General features: G+C 47.0%; 1 protein-coding gene across 5 annotated transcripts in view; it reads left to right on the top strand.

Moving 5' to 3' along the window:
• LOC148895296 (adenylate cyclase type 1-like) overlaps positions 1 to 15,718 on the top strand; it is a 102,390-nt gene that overhangs the window by 55,044 nt on the left and 31,628 nt on the right. For all 5 annotated transcript variants that reach the window (XM_089001008.1, XM_089001005.1, XM_089001004.1 and 2 more), the window contains exon 9: positions 10,919 to 11,113. In XM_089001008.1, the coding sequence (XP_088857134.1) occupies positions 10,919 to 11,113 (195 nt within the window). The remainder of the gene's footprint in view (positions 1 to 10,918; positions 11,114 to 15,718) is intronic.

The raw sequence follows: 15,718 nt of genomic DNA, 5'->3' as shown, positions 1-15,718 counted from the left end.
AACAAGACTTCCTGAATATTCAGCGCGAGTCTGAAAACGTAAAATAAAGCTATATGCAGTGGAATCTTTGTAAAATACGCTCAGTAGAAGATTATTTGCAGTGATTTTACAAATTATGGTCGTAACTTGTCTGAAGGTGTTGGTTGTCCTTTAAAACTACACAAAATATACCTTATTTTATGTATCATAAATGTGCTATTGTATTGTAATTCAAGAAATAAACTGTACTGTATAATAAAGTCATTTTATTTACCTTTGTGGTGGTCGTTGTCAATGGATGGTAGCAATGGTCGACTTAGCGTAATGGAACTGAGACGTTTAGTCACACAAACGCACACCCCGTTCATATTTTTCGACAATCTCCTTCTACTGCTCCACTGTCATTTTCTTCTGTGTCCTCTTCGGCTTAACACTAGCCTGTGGTGGGGTCTTTTTCGGTCCCATAATAGCAAAAGTACTCCACTCGATAACAAACCGCGTCTGCACTCAAAGAAAGTGAGTGTGGAAAACTAGTCACCGTGGCGCTGTTCGGCCGTGTGGTTTGGTGTTCATCTGCCGAAATTCATATTCGTAAGGCGAAAGGTTCGTAAGCGAAAGCGTTTGTAAGCCGAGGTATCACTGTAACTACTTTTCAAATCTGAAGTCAAGAATACAGTGAGACGTCAACTTACAAACTTAATTGGTTCCCAGACACAGTGTGTAAGGCGAAAAGTGTGTATCTAAAAAAAAAATCCCATAGGAAACCATTAAAATGGGAATAATCCGTTCCCGGGTTTCCATAAAATATAGTTTTTAACTAAATAAGCCTTAAAACTACACACAACATACCTTATTCTGTGTATAATAAATGTGCTATTGTATTGTAATGAAAGAAATACACTGCATTGTATCATAAAGTCACAAAGAGAGGCACATTACATGAGGACTGTAATTAAAAAAATAAACTGTGCTGTAAAATAACGTTTTTTTCAACTTCTTCGATTGCCCGAGACCGTCGCTTTGAGAGCACGGAAACACCTTTTGCAACAGACGCACCTTTGATGGCTTCTGTGTTCCGGAGAATGGGAGCAATGGTTGACTTAGCATAGCCGTGTTCGGCCACTAAATCACACAAACGCACACCTCGTTCGTGTTTTTCAATTATCTCCTTCTTCTCAGCGACAGTGATTTTATTTTGTGTCTTCGTGGGCTGAACACGAGCCTGTGGTGGTTTTTTTTTCCGTCCCATCATAGTAAAATTATCAGCAAAAAGCTACAAGTAGGCGATCGACGTGTGCATTCAATGAGAGGGGGTGTGCAAAGTAGCGCCGACTGGAGCGCTGTTCGGTCGTGTGCTTCCGCCGAAGATCACTCCGCTAGCCGTGGTGGGTGTGTATTATGAAAATAGTGCTTATTATAAGGTTTAATTTTCATAAATTTGACGTTTGTAAGACAAAAAGTTTGTAAGTTGAGGTGTTTGTAAATTGAGGTCTCACTGTAGTGACTTATTGTGATTTACTTGGGACCATTTGCAATTTTGTTTGGGATTATCTCAATCATCATGGAAATCGACATGCTAGATTTGCTTCCGCGGGCCGAATGAAATGATGTGGAAGGGCCAGATTCGGCTCGCGGGCCTTGACTTTTGACACCTATTTACAGGGTCCGAAAAGATGGTCCCGTTTGATTTCACGTAAATCGGTACTTTTCAAATCGGTAGGTACTCTACAAAAAAATACATATTTTATTAATAATAATAATAATAATAATAATAATAATAATAATAATAATACATTTTATTTGAAGCGCGTTTCAAAGTTCTCAAGGACACTTTACAGTCACAGACAAGCATAGTTACTATAATAAATAAAATGCAATGACTAATAGAATACAATAAATAAAATAAAATTTTTGCTAATATACATTTTGCAACCCTTGGTTTTTTAGGCTGCGCAGCTTTGACGTCCCAGAAACAATAACATGCGAGGTTTGCTTTCGCGGGCCCAATAAAATGATGTGGCGGGCCAGATTTCGCCCCTGGGCCTTGACTTGGACACCTTTGATTTACGGTCCGGGCCTAAAACCTATCTGGGGTGAAACAAAAACAAATTTCCACCCCGTTTTGATTACAAGCTGCCCTATCTTGGCAAGTCCCTTTTGTATGTCAAAACCTGTCAGGGATTGACCTTGTTCAGACGCAACTGACCATTCTCCTTCACTTTTCCCGCATGTCCCGAATGGAGTCATGACATGATCCACTTTGTCGCTGACCGGTTTAGCAGTATAATCCTGATATTTGTCGTCTCAATCCCGATTGGCGACCAACCTTTGTTAATCCTTTAGAAATACCTCGTACGCCCCGTCGAGAGCTGACGTCGCCGCAGATTTGCTTGCATTTAAAGGACAACCGACACCATTTTTTTGTTTCCTAACTGACATCTGAAAACGTTTTATAGCATCTAAAATAACCCAAAACACGCAGGCTTAGATTTTTAGTCAAATGAAAGACACCAATAAAAATGACTTAAAGTGTCCCAAAACTACTTCAAAATGATCGATGAGAAGGTTTCTTCAGCCGTCATCTGTACAAAAGTGAAGGTTTCGGACGTTTCGCCTCCTATCCAAGAGGCTTCGTCAGCGAACTAAAGTCTGACTGGTCGTATCGGCCCCATTTATATATCCCTAATGTCCAGACCTGGTGGCGCCGGACACAGCTATGATAGGTCCCTACTCTCAGGTTGGGGGGGGCGCGGGACCCCCCCCTGTGGCCCCACTGATTGTTCCTACATTCCTGACTAACGATTGGCCTATTACACCCACTCCCCCCGGTATCGCCTCATCAGCATAACGACCCTCATCAGCATTGCGAAAGTTGCCTAACCTGTTTTGCCTGAGCAGGCTATTGTATGAACGATCCAAATTGAACCTCACACCACCAGACCGGTTTAATGAAGGATTTTGTTGTTTAGTTGTTTTGTTTGTTGGATAGGAGGCGAAACGTCCGAAACCTTCACTTTTGTACAGATGACGGCTGAAGAAACCTTCTCATCGATGGACCACTCCTGTACGACTGAGAGCTTACACAGACGTACTTCAAAATGACCTCAGAAAGTTTCAGTTTTAGAAGGTCCCGCCCCCTTGTTCATGACGTCACACCAAGACGTCTTGCATTGCTCGAGAATCAAAACAATGGCTTCAGATTCGGAGAAGATGTTTTTTTTGTTACTCATCCAGTTATGAATATTATTCAAATAGTTCTGAAGAGGAAAGCATACATGTTTGCAATCAATGAAAGAAGTCCTTCCGTGTCATTTTGAGGCATCTGGACTCCAATGTAGCACCCAGAAAATGCTTAAGATGGCGCACAAGCTCCGTTGGAAATGGGCTGATTTGTCTGCTGGGAATTTGTGTCAACTACTATCAAATAGTATTTTAGTCACACAACGATTCACCATCGCATTATTTATGTTTTTTTCAACACAAAGTTTTCAGATAAAAAAAAGTACCCAAAATGCATTGTGTGTCACTTTCTCGGTCAGGGGCGTTCCAGACGTGACGTCACGGTAGGCATCGTCACCAACTCAAAAACAAGACTTCCTGAATATTCAGCGCGAGTCTTAAAACGTAAAATATAGCTATATGCAGTGGAATCTTTGTAAAATACGCTCAGTAGAAGTCATTTCAAGTGATTTTACAAATTACGGACACAACTTGAGGCGTCGGTTGTCCTTTAACACTTTCAATCGCTATTTTTCCATCCATTGACCACCAATATGATACGTTTTTAGTTATAGGACTCTGCAATTGACACTGAAAACAATGCAGACACTGAATTCAGTCAGTGTCTGCATTGTTGCCCGAAAAACTGAAATACAGTGATACCTCAGTTTACGAACGCTTTAGCTCACGAAGTTTTCACCTCGCGAACATTAAATTTGCGAGCATATAGTCTTGGCTGACAAACTAGTTATCGGCGGACGAACCAAACCACACAGCGCCACGGTGGCTGGTGGGCTAGTTTTTGAGTGCAGACGTGGTTTGCTATCGAGTGGAGTACTTTTGCTATTATGGGAGCGAAAAAGACCCCACCACAGGCTAGTGTTAAGCCGAAGAGGACACAAAAGACAACTACGGTCGAGCAGAAGAAGGAGATAATCAAAAAACACGAATGAGGTGTGCCTTTGTGTGACTTCCCAGTACCAGTACGCTAAATCCAGTACGCTAAATCGACCATTGCTACCATCCTTAAGAACAAGGAAGCTATTAAGGGTGTTTCTGTGTTGTCTAAGCAACGGTCTCAGGCAATAGATGAGGTTGAAAAAGTTCTGTTGATTTGCATTACCGAAAAGCAGCTAGCAGGGGACTGTGTGAGTGAGGGTATTATCGCCGAGAAAGCACAGCAACTTCATTCGGATATCATCAAGAGGCAAATACATCAACGACCATCACAAAGGTCAATAAAACGACTTTATTTACAGTATTTTCTTATTTCTTTCATTACAATACAATAGCACATTTATTATACATGAAATAAGTTCTATTTTGTGTAGTTTTAAAGGACAACCGACACATTTTATTTGTTTCCTAACTGACCTCAGAAAAACGTTTTATCACATCTAAAATACAAAAACATGCAGGCTGATATTTTTAGTCAAATGCAAAACACCAATGAAAATGACTTAAAGTATCCCAAAACTGCCGCAAAATGATCTCAGAAATGGGGAGATTCAGAAAGTCCCGCCCCCCTTGTTCGTGACGTCACACCAGGATACACTGTCACAAACTGCCCTGCTCGAGAATCAAAACAATGGCTTCAGAGAGTTCAGATTCGGAAAAGATTTCTTGTTACTCATCCAGTTATGAATATGATTCAAATAGTTCTGAAGAGGAAAGCATAAATGTTTGCAATCGATTAAAAGAAGTCCTTCCGTATCAATTCGAGCCATCTGGACTCCAATGTAGCGTCCCAGAAAATGCACAAGATGGCGTAAAAGCTCCATTGGAAATGGGTTGATTTGTCTGCTCAGAATGTGTGTCAATTTAACACATTCTTTATGCCACACAGACATTCTTTATGCGTTTTACCGCAATTGGTAGTGTTGGTGCGACACACAACGATTCACTATCGCGTTATTTATGTAGTTTTCCTTCCAATTTTGCGATCAACACTGTGTTTTGAGACGAAAAAAAAAGTGCCCAAAATGCATTGTGTGTCGCTTTGTCGGTCAGGGGCGTTCCCTCTGTGACGTCACGTCAGGCATCGTCATCAACTCAAAAACAAGACTTCCTGAATATTCAGCGCGAGTCTTAAAATGTAAAATATAGCGTTATGCGGTGGAATCTTTGTAAAATACGCTCAGTAGAAGTCATTTGAAGCAATTTTACAAATTATGGACACAACTTGTCCGGGGGCGTCGGTTGTCCTTTAAAACTACACAAAATACACCTTATTTTATGTATCATAAATGTGCTATTGTATTGTAATTGAAGAAATAAACTGTACTGTATCTCATCTCATTTTCCGTACCGCTTATTCCTCATTAGGGTCGCGGGGGTTGCTGGAGCCTATATCAGCTGTCTTCGGGCACGAGGCGGGGGACACCCTGAATTGGTTGCCAGCCGATCGCAGGGCACACAAAGACGTAAAACAGGCTTATTTAGTCGAAAATTATGTTTTGTGAGGACCTGATTACGGATTGATGAGAAGGTTTCTTCAGCCGTCATCTGTACTTTTTTGAAGGTATCGGACGTTTCGCCTCCTATTCAAGAGGCTTCGTCAGCGTTAGTCAGGAATGTAGGAACAATCACTGGGGCCACAGGGAGTGGTCCTCTGCTCCCCCCAACCTGAGCGTAGGGACCTGTCATAGCTGTGTCCGGCGCCGCCATGTCTGGACATTAGGGCTATATAAATAGGGCCGATACGACCAGTAAGACTTTAGTTCGCTGACGAAGCCTCTTGGATAGGAGGCGAAACGTCCGACACCTTCAAAAAAGTAGATGACGGCTGAAGAAACCTTCTCATCGATGGACCACTCCTGTACGACTGAGATCTTACACAGACTGATTACGGATTATTCTCATTTTTAATGGTTTCTTATGGGAAATAAATGTTTGGAAGACAAACTTTTCCCTATACTTTTGTGTAAGATCTCAGTCGTACAGGAGTGGTCAATCGATGAAAAGGTTTCTTCAGCCATCTTCTGTACTTCTTTGAAGGTGTCGGACGTTTCGCTTCTTATCCAAGAAACTTCCTCAGCAAACTAAAGTCTTACTGGTAGTTTAGGCCCTATATATATATATATATATATATATCCCTACTGTCCAGACATGGCGGTGCCGGACTCTGCTGTGATAGGTCCCTGCTCTCAGGTTGGGGGGAGAGTCCTCTGCTCCCCCCAACACCTTCAAAGAAGTACAGATGATGGCTGAAGAAACCTTTTCATCGATGGTTTTCCCCTTACACACACTTTCTGGGAACCAATTAAGTTCGTAAACTGAGGTATCACTGTATTTTGATAATATGGCTTTTTTTCTTGCCATGGTTGAATGCGCTGACAACAAAACCACACACAATATGATCAATAGAAATCAAATGGATTGACCCAAGAAGGTCTGCATTTAAAGGACAACCGCCGCCTCCAGACAAGTTGTGTCCATAATTTTTAAAATCACTTCAAATGACTTCTACGGAGTATATTTTACAAAGATTCCACCTCATATAGCTATATTTTACATTTTAAGACTTGCACTGAATATTCCGGAAGTCTTGTTTTTGAGTTGTTGACGGTACCTCCCGTGACGTCACGGGAGGTACCGTCACTGACCGAGAAAGCAACACACAATACATTCCACATACATAAAATTCCAAGATGGCGCCCCCTGTGCGGCTGCCTCCACAGTAGCTCTTTCCTTTTCTTTTGGACTTTTTCATTTATTTACTTTTCCGTTTTTGCTTTGTTTACTTTCGTTCCCTAAACCTACGGGGAGGAGATGGGCATCTTCACATTTGCTCATCGCCGTTATTTTTTACTTTTTCCCCGCTCCTGTTAACGGGGAAACCACTCACACTCGGAATCCCATTGTGTACAGTCAAGACCAGCTACTAGCATGGCGGACTAGCGGCCGCCGCACCGGACTTCCCCGATGAGCTGAAGAGGAGAAAACGAGGATGTCGGGCCGGGAAAGATTGCCGCAAAAGAACGAGAAAATACCGACACGTTCTCCCGTCTGTCATCATGGGAAATGTGAAATCGCTCCCGAATAAAATGGACGAGTTAGCGCCGCTAACACGGCACCAGCGGGAGTACCGGGAAGCCAGCTTGCTACTCGTCACGGAGACGTGACTATCGGCAACCACTCCGGACACTCACGCTGAGTTGGATGGCTTCCAACTCGTACGAGCAGACAGAAATGAAGGCAGCGGTAAGCAGAAAGGAGGCGGGATTGCTGTGTTTGTGAATGACAAATGGTGCAAACCTGGGAACATCACGGTCAAGGAAAAACTCTGCACTCGTGACATCGAGCTGCTAGCCGTTAGCCTCCGGCCGCATTACCTGCCGCGGGAATTCTCACACGTTATAGCCGTGACGACGTACATTCCCCCTACGGCAAATGGCGGCGCTGCCTCCGATGCCCTCATGCCTGTTGTAAACAAGCTGCAAACCCAGTCCTTCAACGCCTTGTTCATCATCTCGGGGGACTTCAATCACGTTTCCCTGAAATCCTCCCTCCCAACATTCACACAATGTAACTTGTGCCACCAGAGACAATAACATATTGGACTTATTCTATTCTAATGCCAAAGATGCGTATACACCCTCCCCCCTCTCGGAAGAGCAGACCACAATATGGTTTATCTCCAGCCTGTGTACAAACCCCTTGTCCAGAGGCAACCAGCTGTGACCCGCACGGTCAGAAGATGGTCCACAGAAGCTGAAGAAGCTCTGCGGGACTGTTTTGACTCAACCAGGTGGTAGGTCTTCACTGAGATTCACGGGGAGGACATTGATTCACTCACCGACACCATCACAGACTACATAAACTTTTGTGAACAAAACACCGTACCCACCAGGACTGTGCGGTGTTTTTTCAACAACAAACCATGGATTAATCCCGACATAAAAGTCCTCCTGAAGGACTTTTGTCTGAAGGACTTTTGTGTCGGGCAACAGAGAGGAACTGAAGGCCGTGCAGATCCAACTGAGGAGGAAGATCAGAGAGGGAAAGAAGGCCTACAGGATGAAAATGGAGGAGCAGCTGCAAGCCAGCAATGTCGCTGGTGTCTGGAAGGGCCTGAAAAACATCTCAGGCAACAAAAGCCCAGTGACATTGAACGAAAAAGACAAGGTCTGGGAAGATGAACTCAACCGCTTTTTCAATCGGTTTGACAAGACGCCTGTCGCCCCCGGCCCACCGTCAACTTCACCTGTAGCTGCACCTGCACCAACTCTCACTGGGGCCTTACCCTCCCTGCCCCCTCTCACGACAACTGCCCTCCCAACCGTTGCCACACCCTCAGCCGCCACTCTGCCTCCACGTTCCTGCCTGTCTGTCACAACTGTGCAGGTGAGGAACCAACCGAGGAGGATGTAGGTGAGGAAGGCAGCAGGTCCGGAGGACATCAGTTCCCGACTCCTCAAGACCTGCTCCGACCAGCTGTGTGTCATTGTCCAGCACTTGTTCAACCTGAGCCTGAAGCTGGGCAGAGTTCCACAGCTGTGGAAAACGTCATGCCTGGTCCCAGTGCCCAAGATTGCCAACCCAAAGGAGCTCAACAGCTACAGACCGGTGGCGATGACGTCTCACCTGATGAAGACGCTGGAGACACTCGTGCTCGCCCACCTGCGACCGCTGGCAAGCTCATCGCTGGACCCGCTACAGTTTGCCTACCAGCCTGGCATCGGTGTGGAGGATGCCATCATCTACCTCCTCCACTCGGCGTTGCTGCACCTGGAGAATGCTGGGAGCACGGTGAGGATCACGTTCTTCGATTTCTCCAGTGCCTTCAACACCATCCAGCCAAATCTACTGGGGGACAAGCTGCGACATGCATGAGTCGACCACCACCTCACATCCTGGATTACAGATTACCTCACAAACAGGCCACAGTATGTGAGGGTAAAGAACTGTGAGTCGGACAGGCTTCTTTACAGCACCGGAGCACCACAGGGGACAGTCCTGGCTCCATTCCTGTTCGCCCCCTACACCTCGGACTTCAACTACCACACCCCAACCTGCCACCTTCAGAAGTTCTCTGACGACTCAGCTATTGTCGGCCTCATTACAGAGGGAGACGGTAGGGAGTACAGGGAACTGACAAAGGACTTTGTGGACGGGTGCCAGCAGAATCACCTCCAGATCAAGTCCAGGAAATCCAAGTAGCTGAAGTGGATTAGTAGTGGATTTCTGCAGGAAACAATCCTCACCTGCACCGTTGAACACCCAGGGTTCGGACATTGAGAGGGTGACCTCCTACAAGTACCTGGGTGTTACTTTCAACAATAAACTGGACTGGACTACAAACACGGATGCCCTAATCAAAAAAGGACAGAGTCGCCTCTTCCTACTCAGGAAACTGAGGTCTTTTGGAGTTCAGGAGTCACTCCTAAAGACTTTCTATGACTCTGTGGTGGCATCAGCCATCCACTATGGCATTGTCTGCTGGTCAGGCAGCGTCACCACCCGGGACAGGAAAAGACTGGAGCGCCTTGTCAAGCGGGCCAGTTCTGTCCTGGGCTGCTCGCTGGACTCTCTGGAGGAGGTGGGCAACAGACGGAAGCTAGCTAAACTTAAAGCTATGATGGACAGCTCCTCCCACCCCCTTCTGCCCACCCTGACAGCACTGGGTAGCTTCTTTAGCCAGAGATTATTATACCCGCGCTACAAGAAGGAGAGGTACCGCCGGTCGTTCCTACCGACTGCTGTCAGGTTTTGCAATTCTCAGTGATCACATGTGAGGAAAAAAAACTGCACACTTGTATATATGAGTTCATGCAATATATGTGCCTTTCTTGATACTTGCACTATGTACTGTTTTTTTATGAAACGGTTTTGCACATTTACATTTGCACAGTATACAGTTGACAGTTTTATTTTGTTATGCTCAGAATATCTTGTTTTCTATCATTTCACCCCCCACCCCATCCCCTTTCAATTGCTGCTGTGGACTGCAAATTTCCCAATTGTGGGACGAATAAAGGTTTTCTGATTCTGATTCTTATTTTGGGTACTTTGTTTGGTCTGAAAACTTTGTGTTGATCCGTGTTGAGGGCAAAATTAGAAGGAAAACACATAAATAACGCGATGGTGAATCGCTGTGTGATGCACCAAGACTACTATTTTATACGAGCAGAAAAATCAGCCCGTTTCCAACGGAGCTTGGGCGCCATCTTGTGCATTTTCTGGGACACTACATTGGAGTCCAGACCAGACGGCTCGAATTGATACGGAATGACTTCTTTAATCGATTGCAAACATGTATGCTTTCCTCTTCAGAACTATTTGAATCATATTCATAACTGGATGAGTAACAAGAAAGCATCTTCTCCGAATCTGAAGCCATTGTTTTGATTCTCAAACAAGGCAAGACGTCTTGGTGTGAAGTCACGAACAAGGGGGCGGGACCTTCTGAAACTGGCCATTTCCGGTTTCATTTTGAAGTCGTTTTTGGACAGTCAAAGTCAATTTTATTGATGTTTTGCATTTGACTAAAAATATCAGGCTGCGTGTTTTGGGTATTTTAGATGCCATAAAACGTTTTTCTGATGTCAGTTAGGAAACAAAAATATGGTGTCAGTTGTCCTTGGAGGTCACAACCAAAAACAAGTATGGCTGCCCTCACAAACGTGACCCCACGACAACTGCTCAAATAACGGTGCTATTCAAGAATATGCATTTGTGAATGACACTAGACGGTCTATTCGTGTGTGGTATGTGACAGCGCAGAGCTTTAAGGACGGCATCCGAGAAGCTAAGAAGTCGGACGTCTTTCTCGGCTGCCACCGTCCAGCACTCACCTGGAACGCGAGTCAACCGCTACATCGGACGCCTCATCGAAGCTCGGCAGACCGAGTCGAGGACGTCGGATCTCAACTGCGTCACCTTGTTCTTCCGGAACAGGGACAGAGAACGTGGGGTAACGCCAACCGCACTGAGCGTGGACACAGAAAAAACGGATTAGCTGCTAGCAAGAACGCATCATAATAATAATATTAATACATTTCACTTCTAAGCACCTTTCAAAATTCTCAAGGTCACTTTACAGTCATAGGATATGTTTTTCTGTGGGTAAGCAGCGGCAGCCACACGCGCCAGCGTTCACTCAACCCGGAAGTAACTGAAATAGATAGAAAGCTGGCTAATAGATAGCTAATAGCTAGCTATAACTAATGTAACGTATAGCAGGGGACAGGGGTGTCAAAGTTATCGTTAGTTTCCTCATGAGGGCCATTATGAATTTGGAGAAGCCATTAGAATGTTTCATCCCATCCACATGTTACAGCTAGAATGCACAATAAATTAATGAATAACTAGTTTTCAAATTTGAAGTCAAGAATAATTACCATTATTGTTGTTTACATAGGACAATTTAACATTTTGGTTCGGATGTTAGCAAGTATCATGGCACTTGACATGCTTAATTTGCTTTGGTGGGCCGAATAAAATTATGTGGCGGGCCAGATTTTGACTGCTTTGACAGACTTTGCTGCTGTGAAATGTAAATTTCTCCACTGTGAGACTAATAAAGGCATATCCAATCCAATCCAATCCAATTTGGTCCCCAGGGCCTTGACTTTGACACCTGTGACATATTACAGACAGAACGCACAACAAAAAATTTAAAGTCAAAAATAATGACTGTTATTGTGGTGTACATGGGATTTGGTTCGGACTATAGCAAGCCTAATGGCAGTCGACGTGCTTGATTTGCTTTCGCGGGCCGATAAAATGATGTGGCGGGCCAGATTTTGACTGCTTTGACAGACTTTGCTGCTGTGAAATGTAAATTTCTCCACTGTGAGACTAATAAAGGCATATCCAATCCAATCCAATCCAATTTGGTCCCCAGGGCCTTGACTTTGACACCTGTGATGTAAGAGATTATCCAGATAGCTGAATAGAAAGAGAGATAGATAGCGAGTTCCCCAACTCGTTCACTAGCTAGCGAGTTAGCCAGCTCGAATGGAGCTAACTAGCTCCATTACTAGCTAGCTTGATAGATGAGCATGGAATATCACAAGTTTAATTTGCTTTTGCGGGCCGAATAAAATGAGGTAGCGGGCCAGATTTGGCCCCTAGGGCCTTGACTTTGACACCTGTGATCGAAGAGATTAGCCAGCTAGCTGAATAGAAAGAGAGATAGATAGCGAATTAACTAAATCGATCGCTAGCTAGCAAGATGGCTAGCTCCATCGTTAGATAGCGAGTTAGCCAGCTTGAATGGAGCTAGTTAGCGCTCGCTAGAAAGAGAGCTAACTAGCTCCATTACTAGCTAGCTTGATAGATGAGCATGGAATATCACAAATTTAATTTGCTTTTGCGGGCCAAATAAAATGAGGTGGCGGGCCAGATTTGGCCTTGACTTTGACACCTGTGATGTATAGCATACTACAGAGTGCATTTCCAGCAGGATGCTTAATTGCTGAACCCTCCCTAGTTCTTTTTCCCCCCACCTCACTTGCGCACAACTCAGCTCTAATTCTTTTCCCTTTTCTCCCTTGCACCCACGCCTGTAGCATATGATGTCTTTGTGCGGGTGCGTGCGTGTTCCGCCGCTTGAGCAATCCACCCACCCTCTCAGGAGGGGTTGCAGATAATGATTTGGGAACGTCTCCGCAGCACACATTATGGTTTCGACTGTATGTGTGTGTGGGTACAGCCAACAGACACGGAACAGAGCTTTTTTGGGGGGGAGGGGGTTGGCAAACATGATTAAAACGTCAAAAAAGAAACAGCAGAAGCGGAATCGGTCGGATTGGCCAAGTACAGTAGAGTCGCAAAACACAAGGAATTTGCCTGCGGTCGCATGAGCCGCACTCTACTCCCAAGTCCGGGTAAAAAATGTGACACGTGAGCAAAGAGAGTCTTGATGTCATTAGCGTAAAGTCATTTTAAGCCATAGGTGTCACAGCCACTCGAGGCGTGACGACAGGACTCGAGGGACGACGGAAGGTGGTAAAGGTTGGATCCGAAATACACGGGGAGACAAACAAAGAGTCTTTCCTGACACACGAATGATTTGACAGAAAATAAGGCAAGGATGAGGGCAATGACAAGACAGACCTGCGTAGGGTTGACGGGGAACTTCCTGGAATATGCTGACAACGACCGTATGGTGGGTGTGACTTTTATAGCCAGAAGGCACAATTAAGGGAATAGGGAACAGGTGCGTGAGCCGGGAGAGCCAGGAAGGGAGGGGCCCGCTCCAAGGAGCAGCGGAGGAGGAGACAGGAGGGGAGGGGCGCACTCCTGACGAGGACGAGGATGTGACAGTACCCCCCCGCCCCCCTCAACGGACGCCTCTTGGCGGCCCACCCGGTTTGGAGGGGTGAGCCGAATGAAATTCCCGGGTGAGAGATGGGTCGAGGATCCAGGAACGGGGGACCCACTGACGTTCCTCTGGCCCATAGCCGTTCCAATTGACCAAGTACTGCACTCCCCTGCCCATGCGCCTGGAGTCCAGTATCTCCCGCACGGTGTAGACCGGGCCGTTGTCCAACATCCGGGGGCGGGGGGGTGGGGGCGGGAGTGGGGGGCTAGGGTGCTGGTCTCCACTGGCTTGAGGAGGGAAACATGGAAGACCGGATGGATCCGCATCGTGGGTGGCAGTGGTTCTTCCTATCCGTCTGGCCGTTGGTCTGGGGATGGTAGCCAGACGACAGGCTCGCCGACGCCCCTAGGGGCTGACAGAAACGTTTCCATACATTGGACACGAACTCCGGTCCCCGGTCCGACACGTTGTACGTCGGAATCCCGTGGAGACGGACGACGTTGTTAACCAGGAGTTGAGCCGTTTCGATGGCTGACGCAACCTGGTTAACAGGTCCACAACGGTGAGGACGACCGTCTTGCCACGGGACGGGGGGAGACCTGTGACAAAGTCGACGGAGATGTGGGACCAGGGTCGGGAAGGGACAGGTAGTGGCTGGAGAAGTCCTGCCGGGGGTTGGTGGGAGGACTTCCCACGAGCGCAGGCAGGGCACGCCTTCACGAATTCCATGACGTCCTTCCTATACTCCGGCCACCAGAACCGCTGGGCGATGAGCTGGATCGTCCTGTTGACCCCAGGGTGACAGGCGACCCTGGAGGTGTGTCCCCAAAGTAGCACCTCGGTGCCTAGCGCGGGGGGGACGAACAGGCGATCCACCGGGCAACCCCTGGGGATGGTGTTACCCCCCCAGGGCTTCCTGGACTTTCCTCTCAACCTCCCACCGCAGGGCGCCCAGGATGTGTTGAGCCGGCAGGATGTTTGACGATGGTCTCCTCCTTCTCTGCCGTCTCGTGGATGCGAGATGCAGTAGGTGAGAATAAAGTTAAACCGCGTGAGGAACAGTGCCCATCGGGCCTGCCGCGATTTGAGTCTCGTGGCGGACCGTATGGCGGCCAGGTTCTTGTGGTCGGTATATACAGTGAAGGGGTGTTTGGCCCCCTCAAGCCAGTGTCTCCACTCCTGTAGCGCCAGGATGACCGCCAACAGTTCCCGGTTCCCTACATTATAATTGGCTTCTGCGGGGCTGAGTCGGCGGGAGAAGAAGGCGCATGGGTGAAGTTTCTGGTCAGAATCAGAATCAGAATCAGAATACCTTTATTCGTCCCGCAATGGGGAAATTTGCAACCAGGGCGGTAGAAATTGGCAAACCCCAGAAACCGTTGGAGCTGCTTGCGCGTCTTCGGGGTTGGCCACTCTACCACCGCTTTGGTTTTGGGATCGGCCCAGATCTGCCCCTGCTCCACCACGAACCCCAGAAAAGACAGAGAGCGGACATGGTACTCGCACTTCTCTGCCTTCACGTAGAGCCGATTTTGCAGGAGCCGCGCCAGGACCCGTCGGACGCGCTGCCGGTGTTGTTCTGGACATTTAGAGAAAATGAGGATGTCATCTAAATAAACAAATACAAAAACGTTGATAAAGTCCCTGAGCACATCATTAATGAGGTTCTGGAATACGGCGGGAGCGTTGGTGAGTCCGAACGGCATCACCTAGTATTCAAAATGCCCCAAGGGCGTTTTGAATGCTGTTTTCCACTTGTCCCCCTCTCTGATGCGAACCAGGTGGTAAGCACTTCGCAGATCCAGTTTGGAAAAGATGGTCGCCGATTGGAGCGGCGCGAAGGCTGAATCCATGAGGGGGAGAGGGTACTTATTGCGAATGGTGATGTCGTTCAGACCCCGATAATCGACGCACGGACGCAGGGATCCGTCTTTCTTGTCAATAAAGAAGAACCTTACGCCGAGCGGGGAACGCGATGGTCGGATGAGTCCCACCGCGAGGGAAGAGTCTATGTATGTGCTCAGGGCTTCTTGTTCCGGCTGTGAAATATGGTATAGTCTGGTATCTGGTAGCGGAGCCCCTGGCTGCAGTTCAATGGTGCAGTCATACGGTCGGTGGGGTGGCAGGGATTGTGCATTGTCCTTGTTGAACGCCTCGCGCAGGTCATGGTAGCAATGTGGCACGCCCTCGAGACAGATCGCTTCGGGCGGGCCACCGCGGGAGGGGTCTCGCCCTGCCGTCGCCGACCGT

The sequence above is a fragment of the Hippocampus bargibanti genome, linkage group LG07, assembly GCF_051943395.1.
Source record: "Hippocampus bargibanti isolate YZ-2025 linkage group LG07, ASM5194339v1, whole genome shotgun sequence".
Classification (NCBI taxonomy): Eukaryota; Metazoa; Chordata; class Actinopteri; order Syngnathiformes; family Syngnathidae; genus Hippocampus; species Hippocampus bargibanti.
The sequence above is the reverse complement of the archived record's forward strand: the minus strand, read 5'-3'. Positions and strand labels throughout refer to the sequence as shown.